Raw genomic sequence first — 21117 nt, forward strand, 5'->3', positions numbered from 1 at the left:
GGGCAAAGCGGCCGACCCCCCCCCCACTACAGCCTCCTGTCAGGCAGTTGTAGAGGGCGATAAGGTCTCCCCTCAGCCTCCTCTTCTCCAGGCTAAACAGCCCCAGTTCCCTCAGCTGCTCCTGGTAAGACTTGTGCTCCAGACCCCTCACCAGCTTTGTGGCTCTCCTCTGGACATGTTCCAGCACTGCAACGTCTTTCTTGTAGTGAGGGGATAATACAAGATATAAGAGCATAAGTTGGGAGTGGGACTCGACGATCCTTTTGGGTCCCTTCCAACTCAAGATACTCTATGACATAAAGGTTTCTGTTTCCAGTCTCTATCTGCAAGTTTATCTCTATTCATGACAGATGCCAAAATAAACCAAACAGCAAGAGGACAAGTGCAATTTCTAATATGTTTTATTAAGGGCTTTCTGGAGGTGTATCGCTGTTTTGGTTATGACATTTCCTGACTTCTCAAATGTAACAATTTATGTAGGAAAAGGAAAAAAAAAAAAAGAAAAAAAAAAAAAGAAAACCCAAACCAAGGAGGAGGAGCAAAAATTAGTGAAGAAGATGTGAAGAATTTAAGTTCTTGAGAACAGAATGGTATCTCTAGAGCAACACCAGTATGTTCTTTGCTATCTCTTCTTTGTCATGCATTTTTTGTGAAAAGAAAATCTTGTTTCGACTGAATTGTTATGAACTCTGAATTCACTGCCTGGCCATAGATTAGTACTTTCAAGAGACTTCACAAACTGAATTCTTCTGGCCTATTTCTCTCTTGGTGGTATGCATATGTGGTAGTCACATTTCTTATCTAGAGTCACAGCTAGCTAACAGAAAGATGTCTAATGGAACTAACTAGTTCTTTGTTTAGAATTTATGATCACTGTGACCAGAGTGTAGATGTTCAATCAAAATATTCATTTAACATAAGAATTGTTCTGGAAGTGCTGGAGTCATTGGCTGGTTAGGCAAAAATATCTCCAAGCTCGAAAAAGAAAGAGAACTTCTGAAATAGTACTGGTGCTGAGTTGAGTTCTTCCATAGCATCACAGTAGGCAATTGTATTTAATTTATTCTCCAAAGTCCTTGATGCTCCAGCTTCCCAGATAATTCTTGTTGAAAACAGATACTGAAAGTTAATCTCTTTGGATTGCAAGAAGTCTAACCTGCATGTATTCCCTGAAATTCAGATGCATTTTTGGTACTACCAGTAAGGTTGTACCTAGATTATAAGCATTCACATTGTTGTTTTGGAATGATTACCGTAGGAATCACTGAATTCTCTTAATATAGAGGCATATGGCTAACACACAGCTTAAACTCTGTGAAATATGTACCTGGTTCACGGAGGAAATCTGTACACGTTTCCAGACGGAGGTGGAGGGAAAAGAAACCCCAAATGATTTTGTACCATCTGCATAGGTAGCGCCTTACAGTGATGAAGGTGGTATAATTCTTGGTGGAATGATTTGCAAATGCCTGGAGCCAAGTTTAACGTTTGTCCATGTATTGGTAGGTTGGTTGCGTAAAATTCAGTTAATTTATATCTCATGCTGTCAAGGCTGTGGGAAAGGTTGCCAAAACCCCTGCATTTTTTCCAGCGACTTACAGGACTCGTGGTGACTTTGGAGGGTTGGGGGGGGAGGGGGAAGTTGCCTTACAGTCTGTAGCTGCAGCTGCCTTGTGAGTAAATCAATGAAAACTGACCCCTTACGCAGTTTGGGAGCGCTCTAACTGTGCTGATTGGCCCCTGAGTTGTGCGTTCTTTCGGCACAAGTGCTGAACGTGAACATTCGTGTGAAACTGTTGTGAGAGCTTCTTATGAACAGGGGCAATGAAATGTATATTCAAGCAGCACAAATCTGGAAATCAGTGGGGTAGAACGGTTTTCCAGCTTGATTAATAAATGTGGTTTATATTTATTGGTGCTTTTGAATAGTACCACCTCTCATAAGTGGGGAAAACAGCATCTGTGGTAATTAAATACTGTTTTTTCTTAATAATTATTCCAGTTGCGCAGTAGGGAAAAATGCAGCTAACATGTCATGTGAAGAGTAATTTTGGTGTGCTGCTGAAGGGTGGAGGACATCTGAGAGCTGTGGAGAGGAAGACTGAAGGGCTTTTTCAGTTCTCAGAGAAAAATTCTGTGATCATTCTCTTATAATTTAAGGTAATTATAAGAGAATTAGCCCTCAGCACAGTAAACTAATAGTATGTTAGGACTTATTTAAATGGGAAGCAGTATATTTTGTCTTCCAAGAAGGGATGGCTTTTCTCTTGTGTTTCTCCCCCCCCCCCCCCTCTTGGGGTGTCCCCCCCCCCCACCTCAGTTTGCTTTCAAAAGGCAGCCTGTTGCACCTTGAACATTCGATTCATTTGTCTTTGCGCTTTTTTTGGGAAACATCTGAATTGATGGGGTTGTGCATAGTGGAGAAATCTCACTTTTTTTTTTTTTTTACCCTGCTTGTTTCTTATGCAAGTTGAAGTCTACATAATCATTTTCTTCTGAAAATGGATCAAATGTGCATGCTTATACTCACTGACCTACTTATGGTGAGGTAGAGAAAACAGGACGGAATTACTGTGGATTCTGCAATGTGCCTTTTGTAATACTTTAGCGACAGGATGTTCCTGCTATTCTTGTGTTTGAAGTCTGGAACACTGACAACTGGAGATAAGCAACCAGAATCTGTCTTGTTGAATCCAATAGCTTTTTTTTTTTTTTTTTTTTTTTTCCCTCCTCATTTTATCTTATTAGCTTAATACAACCTGGCTTGTACGTCAGAAACAAAATTGAAAACCCTTGTGACTATGCCAGGTTGAGTTTTTATGCCAGTAATGGTAAAGACTTCAGAATGACCACATTGATTGACTGCATTATCCATTTGGCCAAGAAATCTTTTCTCTGACTACACCTAATAGGAGTTATTTATGGAAAGGCCATAAGAGGTAGGATAGGAGAGTAGTAATGCAAAAACTAGAACATGCCCTCCCTGTTTACAGGAATAATGAGAGGTTGCTGGCTTGGAGTTTTAGTCTAGACTATCATATTTAATAGATAGTGATAGTTCTTTGTGTCATGAATTTGCCAAATTAATTTTAACCCATAGATAATCTTGGAATTTTTTTTTTTTTCAGATACGCTTCTTTCCTTTTAAGACATTTCTGGAAGCACTTTGAAAAGGGCTGTATTTAGGGTAATTTTGTGGGTTTGTTTCCTGGTTTCTCTGCTCTTGAAAAATACATTTTGATAGGGAAGAAGAGGAGATAAATTTCTTAAAAACAGCGTGGGGTAGTAGGATGGAGCAGTAGGAAGGAGTAAGGGATAGAAACTACACCATGAGTAGGATGGAATCTTAACAATTCAGTGCTTTGCCTGTACTGATCATCATAGGCTTGTCATGCTGAAGTAACTGCTGGCCAGGATCTCTCATTAAGGAAATGGGAGTCACTTCAGATTACTTTGGAGGACAATTTGAAGATGACCAATACAAGGCAATGCAAACAATAACAAACAGAAGGAAAGCAAAAAACTTTCAATAATCCCTTTCTTCCTGTCCCCTGCCCCATTTCTTCCCCAAAGTGGGTCTTACTAATTTTTTCTTTTTTTTTTTTTCTTTTTTCTCTTCAAAACACTTTGCCCTATTTTTGAATTAAAATCCTGAAGGCACATCAGATTACCTAAGAGCATGTCTCTAAACTATACAGTGTAGAGTACGTAGGTATTGAAGACAGATGACAAAGAACATGGAAAAAGGATATTTAATTGGGCCAGTTGCTACTTGTAGGTGCATTTTAACACTGAGTCAGAGAGGCACAACTGAGGTCTGCAACAGCTCAGATAAATGGGTAGCACAATATCATTTCAATACATCTGTAATTTTCAGTTAACAGTCTTCAATTAAAAAAAGAGCCAAAATTATTAACACATCTAGATTTCTAATAATCCTTGTAGATGTTATGACACAAGTTATAAAATCTTAACCATTGTATCTGTCATAAGTCCTAATACTCTTTTCTTAACTAATTTAATTGTTAATTAGGTAAACAATACTTTTAAGAAATGAGTTGTCCTTATTTTTAGTCCACGCTATTTCTGAATTCAATTTGTGTTTAAAGACAAATAATCTACTCTTCGTTTCTACTACAAAGTAAAGCATTGCTGCCATTGACTTTCAAAGTTTGGGTATAAGGTTCTAAAGGAACACTTTTTTTTAAAAAACATCTGCTTCGAACTTAGGTTAAATAGAAAAGGTAGAATATTTCCTTTTCAATTTCTAGAAGCTTTAGTACGTTCATTCTGTCAATGCATATAACCAGGGTACACAAAAGCATTCATATCAGTTGTATCAGCTGACCTTTGATCATCATTCCATCTTCTAGCAAAAGCACCAAAAATGGTTTCTTATCTGTGTACGTTACTGCTCTGTCTAATCACATATTGTTATCAGCATTGTACCTGTCCTTCCTTCTCAGTTGCATTTAACTGTTTATACCCATTTGTAGTGTCTTCTTTTAAATTATCTTTGAAGTTTTTCATAGCAGGATTTTATCTTCATCTGTTTAGTGCAATCCTTATGAAAGTGAAAATCCTGTCAGATTTTGAGTTCATGGGTGTAGTGAAATTCCAGTAGCTGACATTTTTCCTTCTTAGACAACCTTAAAAGTTGGGGGAAAAAAAAAAGTTTAAAGTAGTTAATAGTGTAGCTTTCAACCCAATAGCCACATTGCTGACGTTATAGCCTAGTCTCTGTATATAATATATACTCTCACGTATATAAACTATGGCAATGAATTTATTTCTTACAATAGTAATCTAGATATCCTACATGATCTTTAGTGAAATACCTCAGTAAAACAGGTGGTGATTTTTCTAGATGGTGCTTTTGTAGGACCTGCCCTTCATCTAGCTGACAAATATGAGAATGACTCCATTTTTTGTTTGTGTAGTTCACATGCATTTAAAAAATGTAATTTTGTGCTGTTCCAATGATTTACTTGACTGTTTTTTTGATGTAAAAAGTAAGAGCCTTCCTTTCAATAGGATTTGCCATATTTAGGTTTTAATGTTCTCAAGGAGTTAATATTTTTATATATTTTATATTGCAAGTTCTTTCATAGTTATCCAAGGTACTCATAGATGGAAAACCTGGATTTTGTTTGTGGCCATTGCTCTGAGTTTACTGTGTTTGCATTTTAATTGGTTCATATTTTAATCCAGGAATATTTCCAAGGCTTACATGCTGAGCATTTTAAACACAGACCAAAAGTCTTTTAGGCAACAAAGGCAACTGTAGCGTCATGAAGAGGGCATTCTTGATAAGTTTTTTGCCCACTGTATCTTGTGCAGATTGTTCATCCAAATGCTCCAGGAAAATGTTACTCCTTTACAATGCTTAAGCAAGAAAATCACGTATCAAATTGTTTCTTTTTTAATTGATTCTGTTCTTTGCTTTGTTTTAAAAGGACATGTGATGTTAGAATGCCTAGGTAATATTTTCATTGATCATAATAGAATTGGGTGCATGGATCACGTTGTGGTCCAGTTATATAAATCTTGGAATAGGGTGAAATACTGCTATAGGCAGAAATCTGTTTAGCTGTGAAGTCATAGAATCATAGAATATCTCAAGTTGGAAGGGACCTATAAGGATCATCAAGTCCTACTCCCTGCTCCTCACAGGGCTACCTAAAACTAAAGCATATGACTAAGAGCGTTGTCCAGATGCTGCTTGAACTCTCATGTGCTTGGTGCCAGGTCCCTGGGGAGCCTGTTCCAGTGATTCACCATCCTCTCAGTGAGGAACCTTTTCCTAATGTCCAGTCTGAACTTCCCCCAGTGCGGCTTCATTCCATTTCCTCATGTCTTGTCGCTGGTCACCAGAGAGAGGAGACCAGCACCTCCCCCTACACTCAAGTGCCATTGATTCTTAGATTATAGTAAATTTATACAGAGAAGTAGTGCATACCAAGAACACAATGAATCAGAAGCTCAATAATTCTTTTCACTCTATGGAGCACACTCGTTGATTCATGCTGTTTATTTGGACATCAAGAGGTTACTGTTACGCCTTCAAATTTTTAGTGTGTTGGGAGAGGGTGGTGTTTGCTAACCACTGCAAATAAATTCAGTGCTGAGGCTTATAAGCATATAATTTTTATATATTAGTTTGTTCAGTATTCCCACATTCAAAGTGTAGAGAATTTTGATGCTTTATTTCTTTGATTCTTTGTTTTTTCAATTCTAAGTATTCCAAATTTAAAGGTAATTTCTATTTTTTGTCTTTTAATAGTCCGATACCTACCTCTGCATGTCAGTACCCCTGCCGGTGGATGATGAAGCCTATGTAGGTGAGTATTGGTTGACTGGAAGAATCTAAGCAAGCAGTTCAGCATTTTTATTTTTTTTCTTTGGCTCATATTGACTTAATCTTTGGCTGTCAGAGTTTCCAAAATGCATTCATCATGGCTAATGCAGAAACAAACTAGAGAGAGCTACTTAGAGTCAAGATAACAAACTGTATCTGGAGAGATTCATGAGTAATAGTAGTTAAGGAGCTGCATGCAGATGCCTCTGGCAGTCAGTACCAAACAGCCCCATTTGTAAAGTATTGGCTTTCTGTCTCTGGCCGGATACTTAATTCTGCTCCACTGAGCAGACTGTTTATTTACCTTCTGGTACAGGCTGTAAATCCATTGCACTTACAGTCAGTGTTGGCTGCAGTATGATTTTACTTATGTGGGGGAAAAACCCAAAACCAACCAAACCCTCTCCTCTCTTTTTTTTTTGATGTTGTGGCACAAATAAGATGGCAGACAAATAGCAGGAGGTACTCTCATAGTGTACAAATGTTGAGATCATATAGGTCAGCAAAACACCGCCATCTGTTCAGAAGGTCTTTGAGGTACTTTTAATTTCATTTTTCCTTGCTTGTGAACATACATGTGAGCATGCTTGTTCAGGTAGAGGGAAGGCTTATTGCCTTCACTATCAGAATATGCTATAAACTGAAATACAAGAAAACAATGAGAAGTTAAAATGTCCATATTTTTCTTCCTCTACTCTTTTTTGGATATCTGCTCTTACAATAAATATGGTGGGAATCCTGTGTAGTTTTTGTACTGTAATACGAGACTATTGTTCCACGGTGAATTTCTGTGTGAAATAATTCAGGAATAGAATATTGTGTTTAGATTTTCATGTTGTATTATAATAACTAAAAAAATTTAGTAAAGATTTTTCAGTGCTTTCTCTATAGATCTGTTTTGTAAAAGAGTCAGAACGTGATCTCACATTTTGGCTGTGAGTCTGACCCCAGAAAGAAAAATGACCATAAAAGGGAGTGAGTGTTCATTCTTTGATAAACTATACTTACTGTGCAATAGACTCTTCTGGTTTCAAGTGATTCATAGAAAGGTCTACTATTAACCTGCTTCTTAAGCAATTTTTATTTAGTGCTTCGTGGAGTTGCAAAATTGCAAAGTTCAGTTCTTTACTGGATTGCTACACATTTAGTTCTGTCATTTGGTGTTTGCATGTGTCAAAGCCACGTAAACTTTTTCAGTGGTGTGTATGTTTAAAAGGACCTACTAAAGGAATTTGCTTACAAGTGGCATTTATGCAAAATCTCAGTCTGAATTATGCAAGTTAACCTATTTTTTTCTCTGAAGACTGAGAAACTTTTAGGTTTTAGGTATTTACATGTTATTCACTGGATTTTTGTGGGAGTTGGTCACCTTTCCAATGATCACTGTTCTTGAATACATGTCATTACAAAGTAGTATAAGGTCTGGGCAAAGGAACCATTCTAGTTGTCAGGTGGAGCTTTGAAGAGGAACAGGAACTTGATAGGCAAATTTAAAAAAAAAAAAGTACGTGTTCTGTGAACAAGTTTTCCCATGATAGCATTGCTCCCAACCTCTTATATTTGAATGCCTTGAAAATAAAGTGAAATTGCTTGCTTTTTTTTTTCTCTTTAGTCCCTTCCATCAAAATGGATAGGCATGTAGTCAGTGCTAACCATGTGATCAGTTCCATTTTGCTTCATTAAAATCACTGGAAAGTGTTTTCAGTGGAAAAGATTTGTCAGATTGCATTTTCACAATCAACAGAAGTTACCTAATCATTGGAAAGACTAGACTTAAATGAATCCAATTGTAGAGAATAGAAAGAATACAAACTGACCTATCCTATAAAATCCTGAACAGTAAATTGCGTCTTCTTCTCAGGAGACAGATTTTTGCAGTAGGTATCATCATCTAAGACATGAGATACTTAGTGGAGTTTTTCCTTAAATATTTCTTAATACCGTTGTGAAGCTAATTATTAACTTACTGCATGCATTTATTTTGTGTTGCTTAAATAAGCATAGAAGATTGGCACACAGAATGAAATGCTTCTTTTTAAAAAGGTAGTGTCTACATTTTTATGGCTTAAGTAGAATCTGCCTTCATTGCATTACCAATAAGTGGTGTAATTAATTTTCATTAATTACTGTTTTACTGTGTGATAGAAGCATCTGAAAACTAACATGTGAACTGTCACTCCGGATTGCTGTTCAGCAATGTATTGAGAAGACAGTGTGTGTTCTGAAAAGCTTCAACATGAGGAGATGTGACTACACAGAATTAAAACAATAACCTGGGTTTCTGAGACAGTGCAAGGGTAAAGTTGAGACCAGAACCTACATGTTCTTCCTGCAGTTCAATTTATTTGCACGTAGTCCTGCTAAGTAAATTGCCATCTCTTTTCTATGGGTTTTTCCCTTTTGTACTTTCAAAGGACACTTTCATGACCAAATCTCCTTATGCTTTGACCAAGAATCATTTGCTTACTACTTTTTTATTTGTTTTCCTATTTTTACCCCATTTTCCTCCCTCCTCCAAGACAGTGTGGAAGAGGAGTTTCTGTTTATAGAATCTGCAGCAGGATAGCTTTGTTGTGTATTTGTGAAGTATAAGGGCCTTGGAAGAGAGAACTTCTTTTCTATCGTTGTATGTGACCAGTACTGCATTTGTTAGTAAGTAGAAAATATCTTCTGTAACTTTTTTCAATATTTTTTATTAAATTTATATTCGAGAATTTTGAGTTCAGACTTCAGCTTTGCTACTCCCCTAAAGATTTAAAACCAGTAGACAGTTGGGCTTGCACAGGGACAAAGGGTGTAACTTGGTACTGCAGAGCTGGAAGGATACTGTGCCAGGATTTACCAACTTGTTCAGTCAGTTCTCAGGCATTATCAGCAGAAGGAGCTGATCAAACTTACTTACAAAATGTTATGGGCTAAAAGGAGGAGTAGAGCAAGTTTTTGCTAGAGGTCTTTTTCAGGGATGCATCTGTGTATTTTTGCAGATGCTGTTAGTTTCCTGTGTAATATTCTTTAGGGGAGGGCCAGGCCGTCAGGGCCAAGATTTCTGTTTGAACCAGTTGTTTTTCTGTCCTAAAGGGCTGTAAATGCTGACAAATGGGGGGTACAGGGGATGTTTGTTTGTTTGTGGAGCTGGTTGGTTTACATTTAGATTGATGTTAGGAACATACCTTTTGCTCCTGTGAAATGACATGGCTGTGAGATTAATATGTAAAAGTTATTAATGAGTGCGATTAATATGTATTTTTTCAAGAAAGTATCATCCCAGGATGCGTTTTAAAAACGCATTGCGGTTTTCTTCTTCCGCCTCATGTTTGATTAATGTTTATGAATAAGTACCCAAATCAGAAACTAGATTGAGTCTTTAATGGTGCAGGCATTGATAAAAATAAATTTTTGACTACTGAGCTGCAGCAATAACTAAAGGGATGCTCTACAGACATTCATAAGAACTGAGTCTGACAGCAAGCCACTCAGCCAAGAAATTTGACTGTCATCTTCGCCTCCTTACACACATTCACATGGGTGACCAGTAAATAAATGTGTCTTTTTCTTACTGACTCCTGGTAAGTCCCTTTCTGTCAGATTGTGTTGTAGAAGTGAGATGGAGCCTATTACGTTCAGCAACACAAATTGAAATAATTAGATGATTTATTACTTTTTGCCCATATGTGACTCTGAGACGCTGTGGTTTGTTACTCTAGTATGGCATATATAAACTTACCTATTGCCAAGTAATGGCTTCACTGTATTGAAAGCCTCTAATGTCTCCCTAATCTGCCAGTGTGATACGTTGATGAATTTCCTTAAAGTTAATTCCATTACAGAGAAGACAACATTTTTTTTTTAAAAGGGATATCAGCTTTATGTCATTGAATTGTTATTTGTAATGATGAACCTCTTAGAAATGAATTTTTTAAATACATAGCTTAACTAAACATTGTTAAGATTAAATTGATGCCACGCTCTCTTCATTACTGTTTCTTCTGGAGTTCATAATTCAAAGTAGCAATTGGTCAGGAAAGTTAGTCAGAGTTTATTCAGATTTAGTATATATACCAAAACTGTTACTGTTATTTTAGCAATTATTTTGTAGCACTTCTCCATAAATAAAAAATACTTAACTGTTGAGTAATCTTCTGCTCGTTACTGTAAAATGTGAAGGCTGTCAACTAGGAATATAAGGTTTGATATTTCTTAAGCTTTTGGTAGTGACAGGTACTGGATTTGTCTTGAATGTCATATTAATTTGTATGGCTTTCACAACATAGGGGTTTGGGTTTTTTTGACCCTCTGTTTGGAAGGCTCATATAAGCCTGGGTGTGCTGCTAAGAAAATAACTACAGGAACAGAGTAACCAACTCACAGGCAGACTGAGAGGTTTTTCAACTCTTCCTTCAGAAGCAGTGATGAGATATGTGAGCTAAAATAGTGTATGCAAGTGGCTCACACAGAAATGTGATTTTGCTTTAACTGTGGTGCATTATTTTCTATTACTAAGAGCAGTACTTAGTAAGCTATTTGTAATAAGCTTTGTAATAGTGCTTAAAGGTCCTCTCCACGTGCTAGAATGTCATTGTAATGGGCACTGTGTGGAGGCAGTAAAAGACTTCCTGACACACTCATTAGGGTAAATACACAAGATGTGAGAACGGTGGAGGAGTAAAAAGAAGCAGTGAGACAGTATTAACCAGCAGGACAGGTGGTGGATTTAGCAGAAAAGAGGTCTAACCTTTGATTTTACCTTTATTGAAGGCTGTCCTTCCAGGTGTTACTTACAGCACATTTTCTACAGTTACCAAGTTCAGCAATAAAATTCATTAATTTTCATATCTGTGAACTGCTTATAAACTCCTTCAGAAATTTAGTCTCCCACTTAAATTGGCAGCAGCAGCTTGAAATACCTGAAACACTTGAAAACTAAGGTGGGAAGTCCACATAAAATGACACATCATCTCTCCTATGCAAGAGTTAATCATAATTTCATTACTAATTGTTACAGACAAAAATGCCAAAACAAAAGGTCTTTATGTAATGCAGATTAGTTTTTTAGCTATGGAATGAGTAGAATTTTCTTGTAGGAAAAAAAAAATGTTACATAGTCTTTGGACTTTAATCGTGCTGGGAAGTTTAGCACTTCTAAATTCATATGTGGTACCCAAGGTACCTTCCCAGGGCATGTGGGTGCATCTGTTACTTCCCAAACCAAGCTCTCAGCTCTGGCATGCTCATTTCCTTACAATTTGACTGCGCGCTTTATGTCTTCATGCGAGAATTTGACTTGCATGCCTTAACTTTTGTCTGGTTTTCCTCACTTTTCACAATAGATCTCAGCTCCAAAGGTAGGGTTAGAAGCTATTTGATTAATTTTATTCCTTCAAGACACTGGGACAATAATCCACATCATTCACTTCAGGAACCCTGCCTCAGCCATCTGTTGAAATACTTAGGTCAGAGTGCAGATAAATCCACAAAGGTCAGGAGCAAAGTAGTGTTTCATTGGTTTGCAGCTTCGCTATCTGCCCATGTTAAGACTCTTACAAGCGCTAAAAGACACTTACTTGAGGGCTTCTTAGTGTCTACATACATGCAGGAGTGAATTGGTTTTGGAATTTCTGCTGTAGAAGGTTAAAAACCCTCCAAGGTCCTTCTCTGTCTTGGGTGAAGAAAAATTCCATTGCATTCCCTGCATCTGACACACCATTTCAGTAGTAATAAAGTTATACAATGTAGCTTGCTTTATTTCTAGAAATGCCATCATTGTACTTTCATAGTTAATACTACTATGGTGTGATGTTGGTAACGTTTTTCCTGTACTAAGCAGAATCACGAACATTTGAGAAACAAAAACAGTGGGGGTTTTGTGCCATGTGCTAAAGAACAGACATTTGAGTGCTGAACATTCACCTTCATCTAAGTTTCTAGTAACGAGAAATGTTTGGGCAATGAGATTGCATTGACTTTAAACAAACCTTGTTTTCCATTCTAAAGAGTTTCACACATTCGTGAGAATAAATCATAATCCTTTCTTGGAACTGTTGTCCCAGGAAAAATGCAGCAAAAATGTAAACCATGTGGAGTACTGGAAGAAGATACCACTTAAACTAATGCATAAGATGTTAGTTGCTCTTAACTGTAACTTACTGTTTGTTTGTATTTTTGATGAAGAAGTACAAAAGAAGTAGAAAAGTATTGTTAAGCCACAAGTGCAGATTTTGAAGCTAGGTTGAAGTTAGACTGGTTACAGTAAAATTTTGTGCTTTGGCATACATAGGTGTGTATACTAAGTGTCGTATTTAACTTCTGGGGAAAAATACAGCAGTTTTGAGTGGGAACATGGAATTTCTTAATGACTAAGTGAGGTACAGTGTTTTAGCTTGGGAGATGGGCTCTTGAGTGGGAATTTAAGGAAAGCTTTTAAGTGGAATGCAGAAGCTAAATAAATAAGTGGGGACATACATGCCTTGTTTCTAGTATTGCAGAGAAAAAATGGCACAAAATGTTCTTCTTTATGTAACTTATGGTGAGAGTAAGGATGGCTTATTTCTTTTATCATTTTGTTTTTCAGTTGACTTTAAGCCTCATGCCAGCATGGACACTGTCCATCACATGTTACTTTTTGGATGTAATGAACCCTCTTCTACTGAAAATTACTGGTAAGAGTTGCAACTTGGTTTTGTTACTGTACCCAACTTTTCTTGTGTTAATTGCTTCCACATAAACTTTTTCCAGTGTTGCAATTTCTTGGAAAAGTAGACAAATATGGACGGAAGAAGAAATGTATAACATTCCAGTCTTCTTTAAACACTTAGTGTTTAATTTTTTTAGCTAACTCCTCTGTAATGTGGAGAAAAAGGTCTGTTTTCTGATTCTTTGAGTCCAATTGGCTGTCCCTGAGAAGGAGCCAGAAGCTATAGTGGGCAAGGTGCCATTGGATACCAAGAAATGTAGGCCTCCTCTATAACTGGCTGCTTTTCTGTATATGAAGAAGTATTGTATCAGGTGTCCAGAAGGAAACTGAGTGAAGGGTAAGCCGAAGAAGATACTCTCAGTCAAGTGGCTTGGTACTTGACTCATCCGTCAAAATGCTTAAGCAGTGAGGGCAGAGGGAAGCTCTCAATGCCTCTAAAACAGGTGAAGGGAGCCAAAGTGAAGAGAATGTGAAGGTAAATGGAAATTAATGGTCTGTCCAGTAATTTTGCAAGTTTTCTCCAGGTTTTCGAGAGAGAGCAGATAAAGTAGTTTTGCTGACACTTGCAAAGCTTATATGACTTACTCTGATCTCTGGAAGAATTCTAATGTAGATTTTCTGGCAGCACTGTGTAATCACAATTTATCTTTTAAGTATTTACCAAAAAGGTAACTAGAGCTGGAATTTAAAGCTAATAGTATAATATAATGTATTTTCCAGAAAAAGATATCAATTTACCATTTCTAATAATCTTTGCATATTTTGGGGAGGCGATTTATTTAATATTTTGAACATACATCAAACTTTCATCAAAAGTTTATCTCCCTTCTACCTATCAACCAACAGTTCTAATATTGAAAACTTTGTAATCTTGTTTTGCAAGAAAAGCAGATGCTTAAGAAGTTCAGACAAAAATAAAACTATGAAAGCACAGAATTTCTATTGACTTCCTTTCCCAGCAGACAGCTTTTCTGTGTTCTTTTTATTGTATCTTATATGTTAGAATATACTTTTTGAATAGTTTAGTGTGAAAAATACACCAACATAATACTGTTCCCATTGTGGCCTTTAACACGAGTTTACATCTTGAGTGTCCTATTTAAAACTGAGGAGATTGCACTTGTAGTTTGTTTTGTTTTCATATGTCTGGAAGCAGGTTTGTTAGAGCCTTGGAATAATCTGTACATGATAAAATTATATTGTAATAGATTGATCAGGTGCTTGTGTTGAGATGAAGTCATGTGGTGATGCCTAAGTCACATGTAGCTGATGTTCTGAAAATGTAGGTGAAGTGTTTAGTTCCTGACCTTCCAGCCACGGAGAGATGGATCAAGAGCTGGAAAGTCATAAAGCTCTTCAAAGCTGAACCAGACTCAAATCATAGATTTGAGACTAGGCTTCAGGTAGTTCCAGCTCCCTAGCTGTATCATCACTCTTCCCAAAGAAAATTGCCTGGCACAAAACTCACCAGTAGCAGCCCATGCAGTGTAGCAGCTAATGTTCCTTTTGTTCTTGATTGCTGTACGTAATAGCTACCTGTCAAATGATGAAACACGTAATTAGTGTTTTATTTAAATCTGGTATTTCCAATTTTTCATATGCAGGTTTTGATGAAATCTTGGTATTTTTTGTGTGTCGTTTCTGAGGTGTAGCATTTGATTTACATACTGAAAACAAAAACTCTTCATTCAGTGTCTCATTTCACATTCCTGTTGTTGCAACATTTCATCTTGCTTGGCCCGCGGCTATCTGCAAGGCTAAAAAGACAATCACGTCTGTTCTACATAAAACAGGCTTTAGACATCTGCATTTATTGCCTGTTTGACACACTGACGTAAGCTTGTATAAATACCTGTTTGCTATATAGCCGTGTGTGTATTTAATTAATGTAGTATGTATGTGTATAGACATACACGTGTGTGTATACATCTATGTGTGTATACCTGCAAATGTCTATGTTGTAAATATATTCCTTTAAATGTTCAGATGTAGAAGCTGTTGCACATTTTTGTAATTCATTCCAGAGAGTATGTATAATTTGAAAATTATACATACTGCTAGTTTAAATTCACTAGAGGCTTCCAACCACTAGAACCAATTTTATTAAAGTAATTCTGATGACTGTATATTAATGATAAGACGTCTTTGTTATTTTTCATTTTGTTTTGTTATTTGTTATTCTTTTTGTTACATGAAAGATGACTTCACTTGTTCTTCCGTCTACTAGGGGAAAGAATGGTTGGTTGAGAACTGATATTTGAGGGTACACCACTATAAGACTTGTTTAGCAAGGATCCTCCCCTTACTGTTTACATGATCAACATTTTTACATAGTCAGTTTTTATTAAATTAAGGCATACCACACTGATTTGTTCTCTTTATTGTAGTTTCTTCAAAATTCTGGGCAACATTAGTCAGATGGTTTGTAATCAGTTGTGAAAACATAAAAATATATCAAGTCCAGAGGTGTTTTTTATACCATCATGATGTGGACTAGGTGTATTATGGAAAAATAGACCTTTAGGAGCATTCAGAATGCAAGGACAAAATTCATTCCGCTGAGGCAGGAAGTTTTATTCAGGCCGGTTTTGATTGTGGAGGAATGGGAGAGGGGAAGATACAGCATCCAAATAACTATTGGAATTAGCTTCCCTGTGGACATAGCAGCGCTGAGCCAAAATCTGTGACTCTGGCCTGTTGACTTTTCTCGTGATTTGATGCTATTAATGCAAATGCCCCGGGCCTTCTGAAAGGCAGTCTAACGGCGTGGGACCTGCGTTGGCGTTGCACTCAGACACGTTCACTGCAGTATGGTAGACTCTTTATCTGAACAAATGCTACAGGGGTGCACAGGTATTTCTCCCTTCTTGAAATACCCAGGACTTTCCACAGAAACAAAGTAGGCTCCCAGGACTCACTTGCTCAGGTTTTGCTCCGTGCACCAGAAAAAGGTGTAGTTGCTTCTGTTTGTTGATCATAGTGAGCCCTTAAAACAGTTCAGCTGCTATGACAAGAAGTTTTGCCTGAGCTGATAAACTGTCCTGAAATAGAAGTAGCACGCCTGAGCCGATTAATCAGAAGTTCAGATTCTTCATAGATAATCAAGAATACATTTGAATGATTTAAAAGAAAATGTTGAATTATTCAGAACTGCTGAGTCTCCTGGCAAGACAAGTCTTGTGCTGCATCAAACCTAACACTGCAGTGAGCTCCCATGAATGAGATAATTCATAAACATAGCCTTTATTTAGAGATCAGGTGGGACAACTTCAAAAAATTATCTAATCTAAACAAATGCATAAGTACAGGTCATAGATCATTACCCAGTAATTCCTCTGTCAGACTAGCTCTTTCCGTTGGCAGGAGAGCATGGTTTTGGAAGCTTTTGACATCAATTCAGTAAAGGTTGCAAAAGATGTCAAGACTGGTTCAGTGAAATACTTGTATTTCACTGCTTAGGGTAGAGTGGGTACAGTATAAAGATTTATATGTAGTGTAGTTTCTTACCATCATCACTGCCTTAGAATGTTCCTCACCATTCACCTCAAGAACTAAAAATAATCATTTTTCTTACTCAATCACCTCAATTACCTTTCTTACAAGTCTTGGTTAGAATCAGGAAGTAGAGTACAATATAGAAAGACATTGAAAAGTTGTTTGTTTTCCTAAACAATGCAAATATCCTAAAAGGATAGCCAAATACTGGTCTTGCTGGCATAGTGAAGTATTTTGCTTTCAGTCTAGGTAATCAGTCAAAACCCCAGTGCCATTAAAAAAAACGGCTCCTGAGCTTACCTGGGATTTAGGAGAATTCATTTGGAAAGTCCAGGAGAGTTTTCAAAAAACAAAGACCTGAGAAGCAGTCAGTAAGCTCTATTTCCATGCTATCTTAGTCCCTCCCCCCAAATTCTGACCACAGTCAACATTACTTGTTAGTACAATACTGTATAGAATGCAGTTATAGTCCATTTTTAAGGTATTCGGTGCTACGCATTCTGTTCAGGATCTCATGATTTTTTTCATGTAAAGAAGCTATGAAATTCAGTGATTGGTTAAAATTTTTTATTTGTTTGTGAATTTATACTTTTTACCTAGCTTCCTGCTTTTAAATCTGTTCATCAGTTTTCTTAACTCTTCTTAGTAATCTCCTCTGGGTTTGTTTTTTTCTGAAAACTTGATGTTTCAAGATCAATATTGATGGGTAAATGAGAGGGTTAACCATTTTTTAAACATAATGAAAGAGCAATTTGTGTATTTTATCTTTTTCTCCTGCAGTCTTCCCCCCTCCATCAGACAGTGTCTCAAGAGGAAAGTTTGGAACAGCCTATGTAGTATTTTTTTACCAGGCTAATGTGGTCCTAAAAACCACTGTATAAACGAAGGGTAGCTGGCCCAGAGTGTGGTGGTGAAGTTGCAACTGTGCTTTTGGTTTTTGCTGATGTTCCTTCTAACCAACCTCTTCAACACATTTCCAGATGGTTCAGTTCAATGCCTGGTTAGATCCCTGAAGTATTTTTGGGTTTTTTTAGATTGTAGCAACTGAGACCTGTGCAGTTTTTACCTACAGCTGTATGAATCATTAGTCTTGAAATATTTCATTTATCCTGAAATAAGTTTTGCTTGTCCATTTGGATCACATTTGAAGGTGAATATGACCAAGCTAGTAGTTGTGCGGGTCCAGAAATATGTTATGAGCAAAATTAATGGATAGGAAGAAGTGGCATGTTCCCTTTTCTCTTGGTGGTCTGATGATATGGAAATGCTTTCTGTCAGAAGAAAACACAGCAGCTATGTTGCAGCAAGGCTGTATGGGATCACAGAAACACATAATGTCCCACTGAGGTGGTTTTCCCTATGCACCAGGAAGAACTGGGAGAGCAGCCTGGAAAGCATCATTGTAATTTGTTCTGAGAGGTGCCACATATGGCTCAGCCATCCTCAACAGAAACATCACTGAGCATGCATACACTAAAAGTCCTGCTCTTTTGTGCTTTTTTTATATTCTTCCTCACGCTGTGTGAGACTCTATTTTCACCAGTATTTAAGGTGTCTGAAACCGTGCTTCATGTGCCTAAACCTTTTCCCAGGTCTCATTTAATATTAAACATTATTAATTATATTATAATAAACAGAGAAGGGGCTGGACCGTTTTGTTTTGGATGGACACCTTGGCATAGGTATCAACCTTCATTACATCTGGCTTGGATCAGTTGATGTAGTCTGAATAGTTTCAGGTTGAGGCTTTCTAAAAGTCATACCTGTGCATGCTGCACCTGTGGAATGACTTCTACACTCTGTGCTCAGTGCTGTGATGCTTTGTCACTGACGAAGGTAGAAATACACTGTTTTCCCTAACAGGACTGAGAAGTGGCTTCTAGGTGGGTTGGAAAGCCCCTCGGTGTGCCTTGTTTATCTGTGTATATCATCCTGTAGTCTACACCCACATGTAGCAGTCAGCACCCTCTGGGATGTAGTCCAGCTACGTTGTGCTGTCCATACAACTGTGTCTAGCCTTTTACAGATTTGGTAGTATCTGTGCCCTGAATTTATCAGTTCTTGCAGATTCAAGGTATCTTGCGCTTAACAGTCCTTGGGAGTCTTTCGAACTCCAGCCTTACTGTCACCTGCAAGGCGTTAGCTGCAGAGGCTAGGGATAACTCTAGATCCCTCAGTTACAGTATTTTTGACCTCTCTGTGTTCTGTAACTTGGCAATCACTTCTTTTTTTCTTTTTTTTTTCTTAGTTTTTATTTTTTGTGTGTGTGTGATTTTTCTGTTTATGAAAAACAAGAAATTGTGCAGTGGAATAAAAATTAGCTTGAAGTAGTGAGCTTCCATTAAGTACAGAGACGAGCATGAGTGCCTCCTACCAGGTGGTTCATATACAGCTTCCTGTCACCATTTTTTGTCAATGATTTTTAAATTAATTTTAAATATAAATTTTGACTTAAAGCTTTAATGTCTTGTGGGTTTTTTTTCCTGCTTTGCATACAAGTCCTTTCCCTCTGTGTAAATGTGTCTGCCATAACCATTTTGTGGCACTTGAGCTAATAGTGATAGAAACTTTCATATGGTTCATTCTCACAAAAGGTTCCTTTATTTTTTTTTCATCGCTTGACAGGGACTATCGGAACTATCTATGGTTTTGACCCTGTTTGCCTAACACTATCTTAAGGCAAAAGGGGGAAAAAAACCCAGAAGATGGAGGATCTAATGATATGCAGGAAAGCAGTCTATGTTAAAGAAACCGTGTTTCATCAAAACACATCCAAAAACGTCTTCATAGCTCTTAAAATCAGTGGTTTTGCATGTAATTCACCTGCCCTTTTCTTATTTCAAAGTTAAAAAATTATATTCCATTTTGTTTTCTTTCCTTATATTTTTAGGGACTGTGATGAAGGAACATGCAAAGACAAATCTAACATTTTGTATGCTTGGGCAAGAAATGCTCCACCCACCAGGCTGCCCAAAGGTATTGTGCCTTTAATGTGAAGTTCTTGTGTACAGGGGAAAGGGAGAGAACGGGATGTAGAAGTAAGCACCTGGCATATCTAGGAACCTCCTGTAATATTTTGACTATGTCTAGTTGATAGAAGCTTTATAAACAACAACCTCATAAACTATGAATATATTATGTGAGCTACTATACATGGGGTTTTTTGTCATCCTGTTTACTATAACATTATGAGTTTCAGTAGGGGAAAAAAAGGCTAAGGGAGAGATAACAGTCATAATGCTTTATTTTTATATAGCATTAATCTTGCATTTCCTACTATATGTTATTGGAAGGGTACTATTTATATATCTTTCAGTACCGCACAAACTGCATTAAAATATTTTTTTGTGTTTGAGAAAGCACAAACAAGTTCAATCTAAACGTAGAATTTTTTGTCTCTTAAATATACTTGACAAATTTATGTGCTTTTCATTTCTTGATGCTTTGATGTGGTTGAGCAACATGTTTATATACCCATTTTTTTGTATGATAAATGAGTTTGCTGAATTCAATCAACATTTTTAAAGCTACTTGGAGTGATATGCCTGGAAGACAGGGAGAAATGGTTCTTTCTAATAACCACTAAGGGTCTTAGAAATATCTAGCATCCATATAGCCTCAGTCTGAGAATATCTTGAATTGTAAAATTTTTTTCTTTTATCTTATGCTGCCTTTTTTCAAAACTGGGAGCAATGCACAGTATCATGAAAAGGCTTATTTTTAATAATCCCTTTATACACTTATCAGCTTGAATGTTATTTGATTTGGTTATCAGAATGTCAAGTTAAAAAAAATGTTGCTTGGAGGATTCTATGGAAGCCTGGTATTTGCTTTGCTGTTAAACTCCAGCTAGTAATAATTTTCTTGTCTCTAAGCTGTCCATAAATACAAGGGGGTGGGGGGAGGGGTGGTCACAATGCTATTACATTTGTGCACAGAGAGGCTACAGTCCCATTTTTATAAGTAGGCTTTGCTGTGGTCGGTGTTTAATGTAGTGGAATTCACTGGCCAAATATGAAGAAATTGCTTTCTCTGCTTCTTTTGAAGAGTGTTTGTAGAATCGGTTTAGAGAAATCCCTTTTGGTGATAGTAATATTTTGCAATTCCATTATTTCAAATTATTTTAAATTCCTCTGTTTTCTTTTGTGCCTGTGCTTATTTCTATCAACAAATAACATAGCTTCATAATTTCCACAAGATTTTTTCTGCACACAAGATTAATTTACGTCACAAAATATTTTACTGGAGAACTTTTTATCCTTTCATTCTCAGTGTGTTCTTAGTAAGTCAGTGTTAGTCAGTTTGTGTTATTCACACGTTGTATCAGAAATGAAAGTTCTACCAAGTCCTACAAGGATGTCAACATGTGGGTTTTTTTTAAGTTGTGTGTGTATATACATCTATCTCAAATCTATATTCGTATTCTTGGATTGAGAGAATGCCTTGCCTAAGTTCATGAATAACTAAGTTATGGTCCTAGCTTCTTAGTCTGTTTGGAAACTTGTGTTGTGATGGTGGTTTTCCCAGTTTTCAGGACAATGTTTTCTTGGTGTCTCAGTGAAATTTTCTACCC

General features: G+C 37.0%; 1 protein-coding gene across 3 annotated transcripts in view; it reads left to right on the forward strand.

Annotated features, from left to right (window-relative positions):
* Positions 1–21117, forward strand: part of PAM (peptidylglycine alpha-amidating monooxygenase) — a 77490-nt gene that overhangs the window by 3731 nt on the left and 52642 nt on the right. For all 3 annotated transcript variants that reach the window (XM_035888492.1, XM_035888493.1, XM_009648667.2), the window contains exons 3-5: positions 6284–6341; positions 12927–13014; positions 19435–19520. In XM_035888492.1, the coding sequence (XP_035744385.1) occupies positions 6284–6341; positions 12927–13014; positions 19435–19520 (232 nt within the window). The remainder of the gene's footprint in view (positions 1–6283; positions 6342–12926; positions 13015–19434; positions 19521–21117) is intronic.

This window comes from Egretta garzetta, unplaced genomic scaffold (genome assembly GCF_000687185.1).
Source record: "Egretta garzetta isolate BGI_Z169 unplaced genomic scaffold, ASM68718v1 scaffold271, whole genome shotgun sequence".
In the NCBI taxonomy this organism is placed as follows: domain Eukaryota; kingdom Metazoa; phylum Chordata; class Aves; order Pelecaniformes; family Ardeidae; genus Egretta; species Egretta garzetta.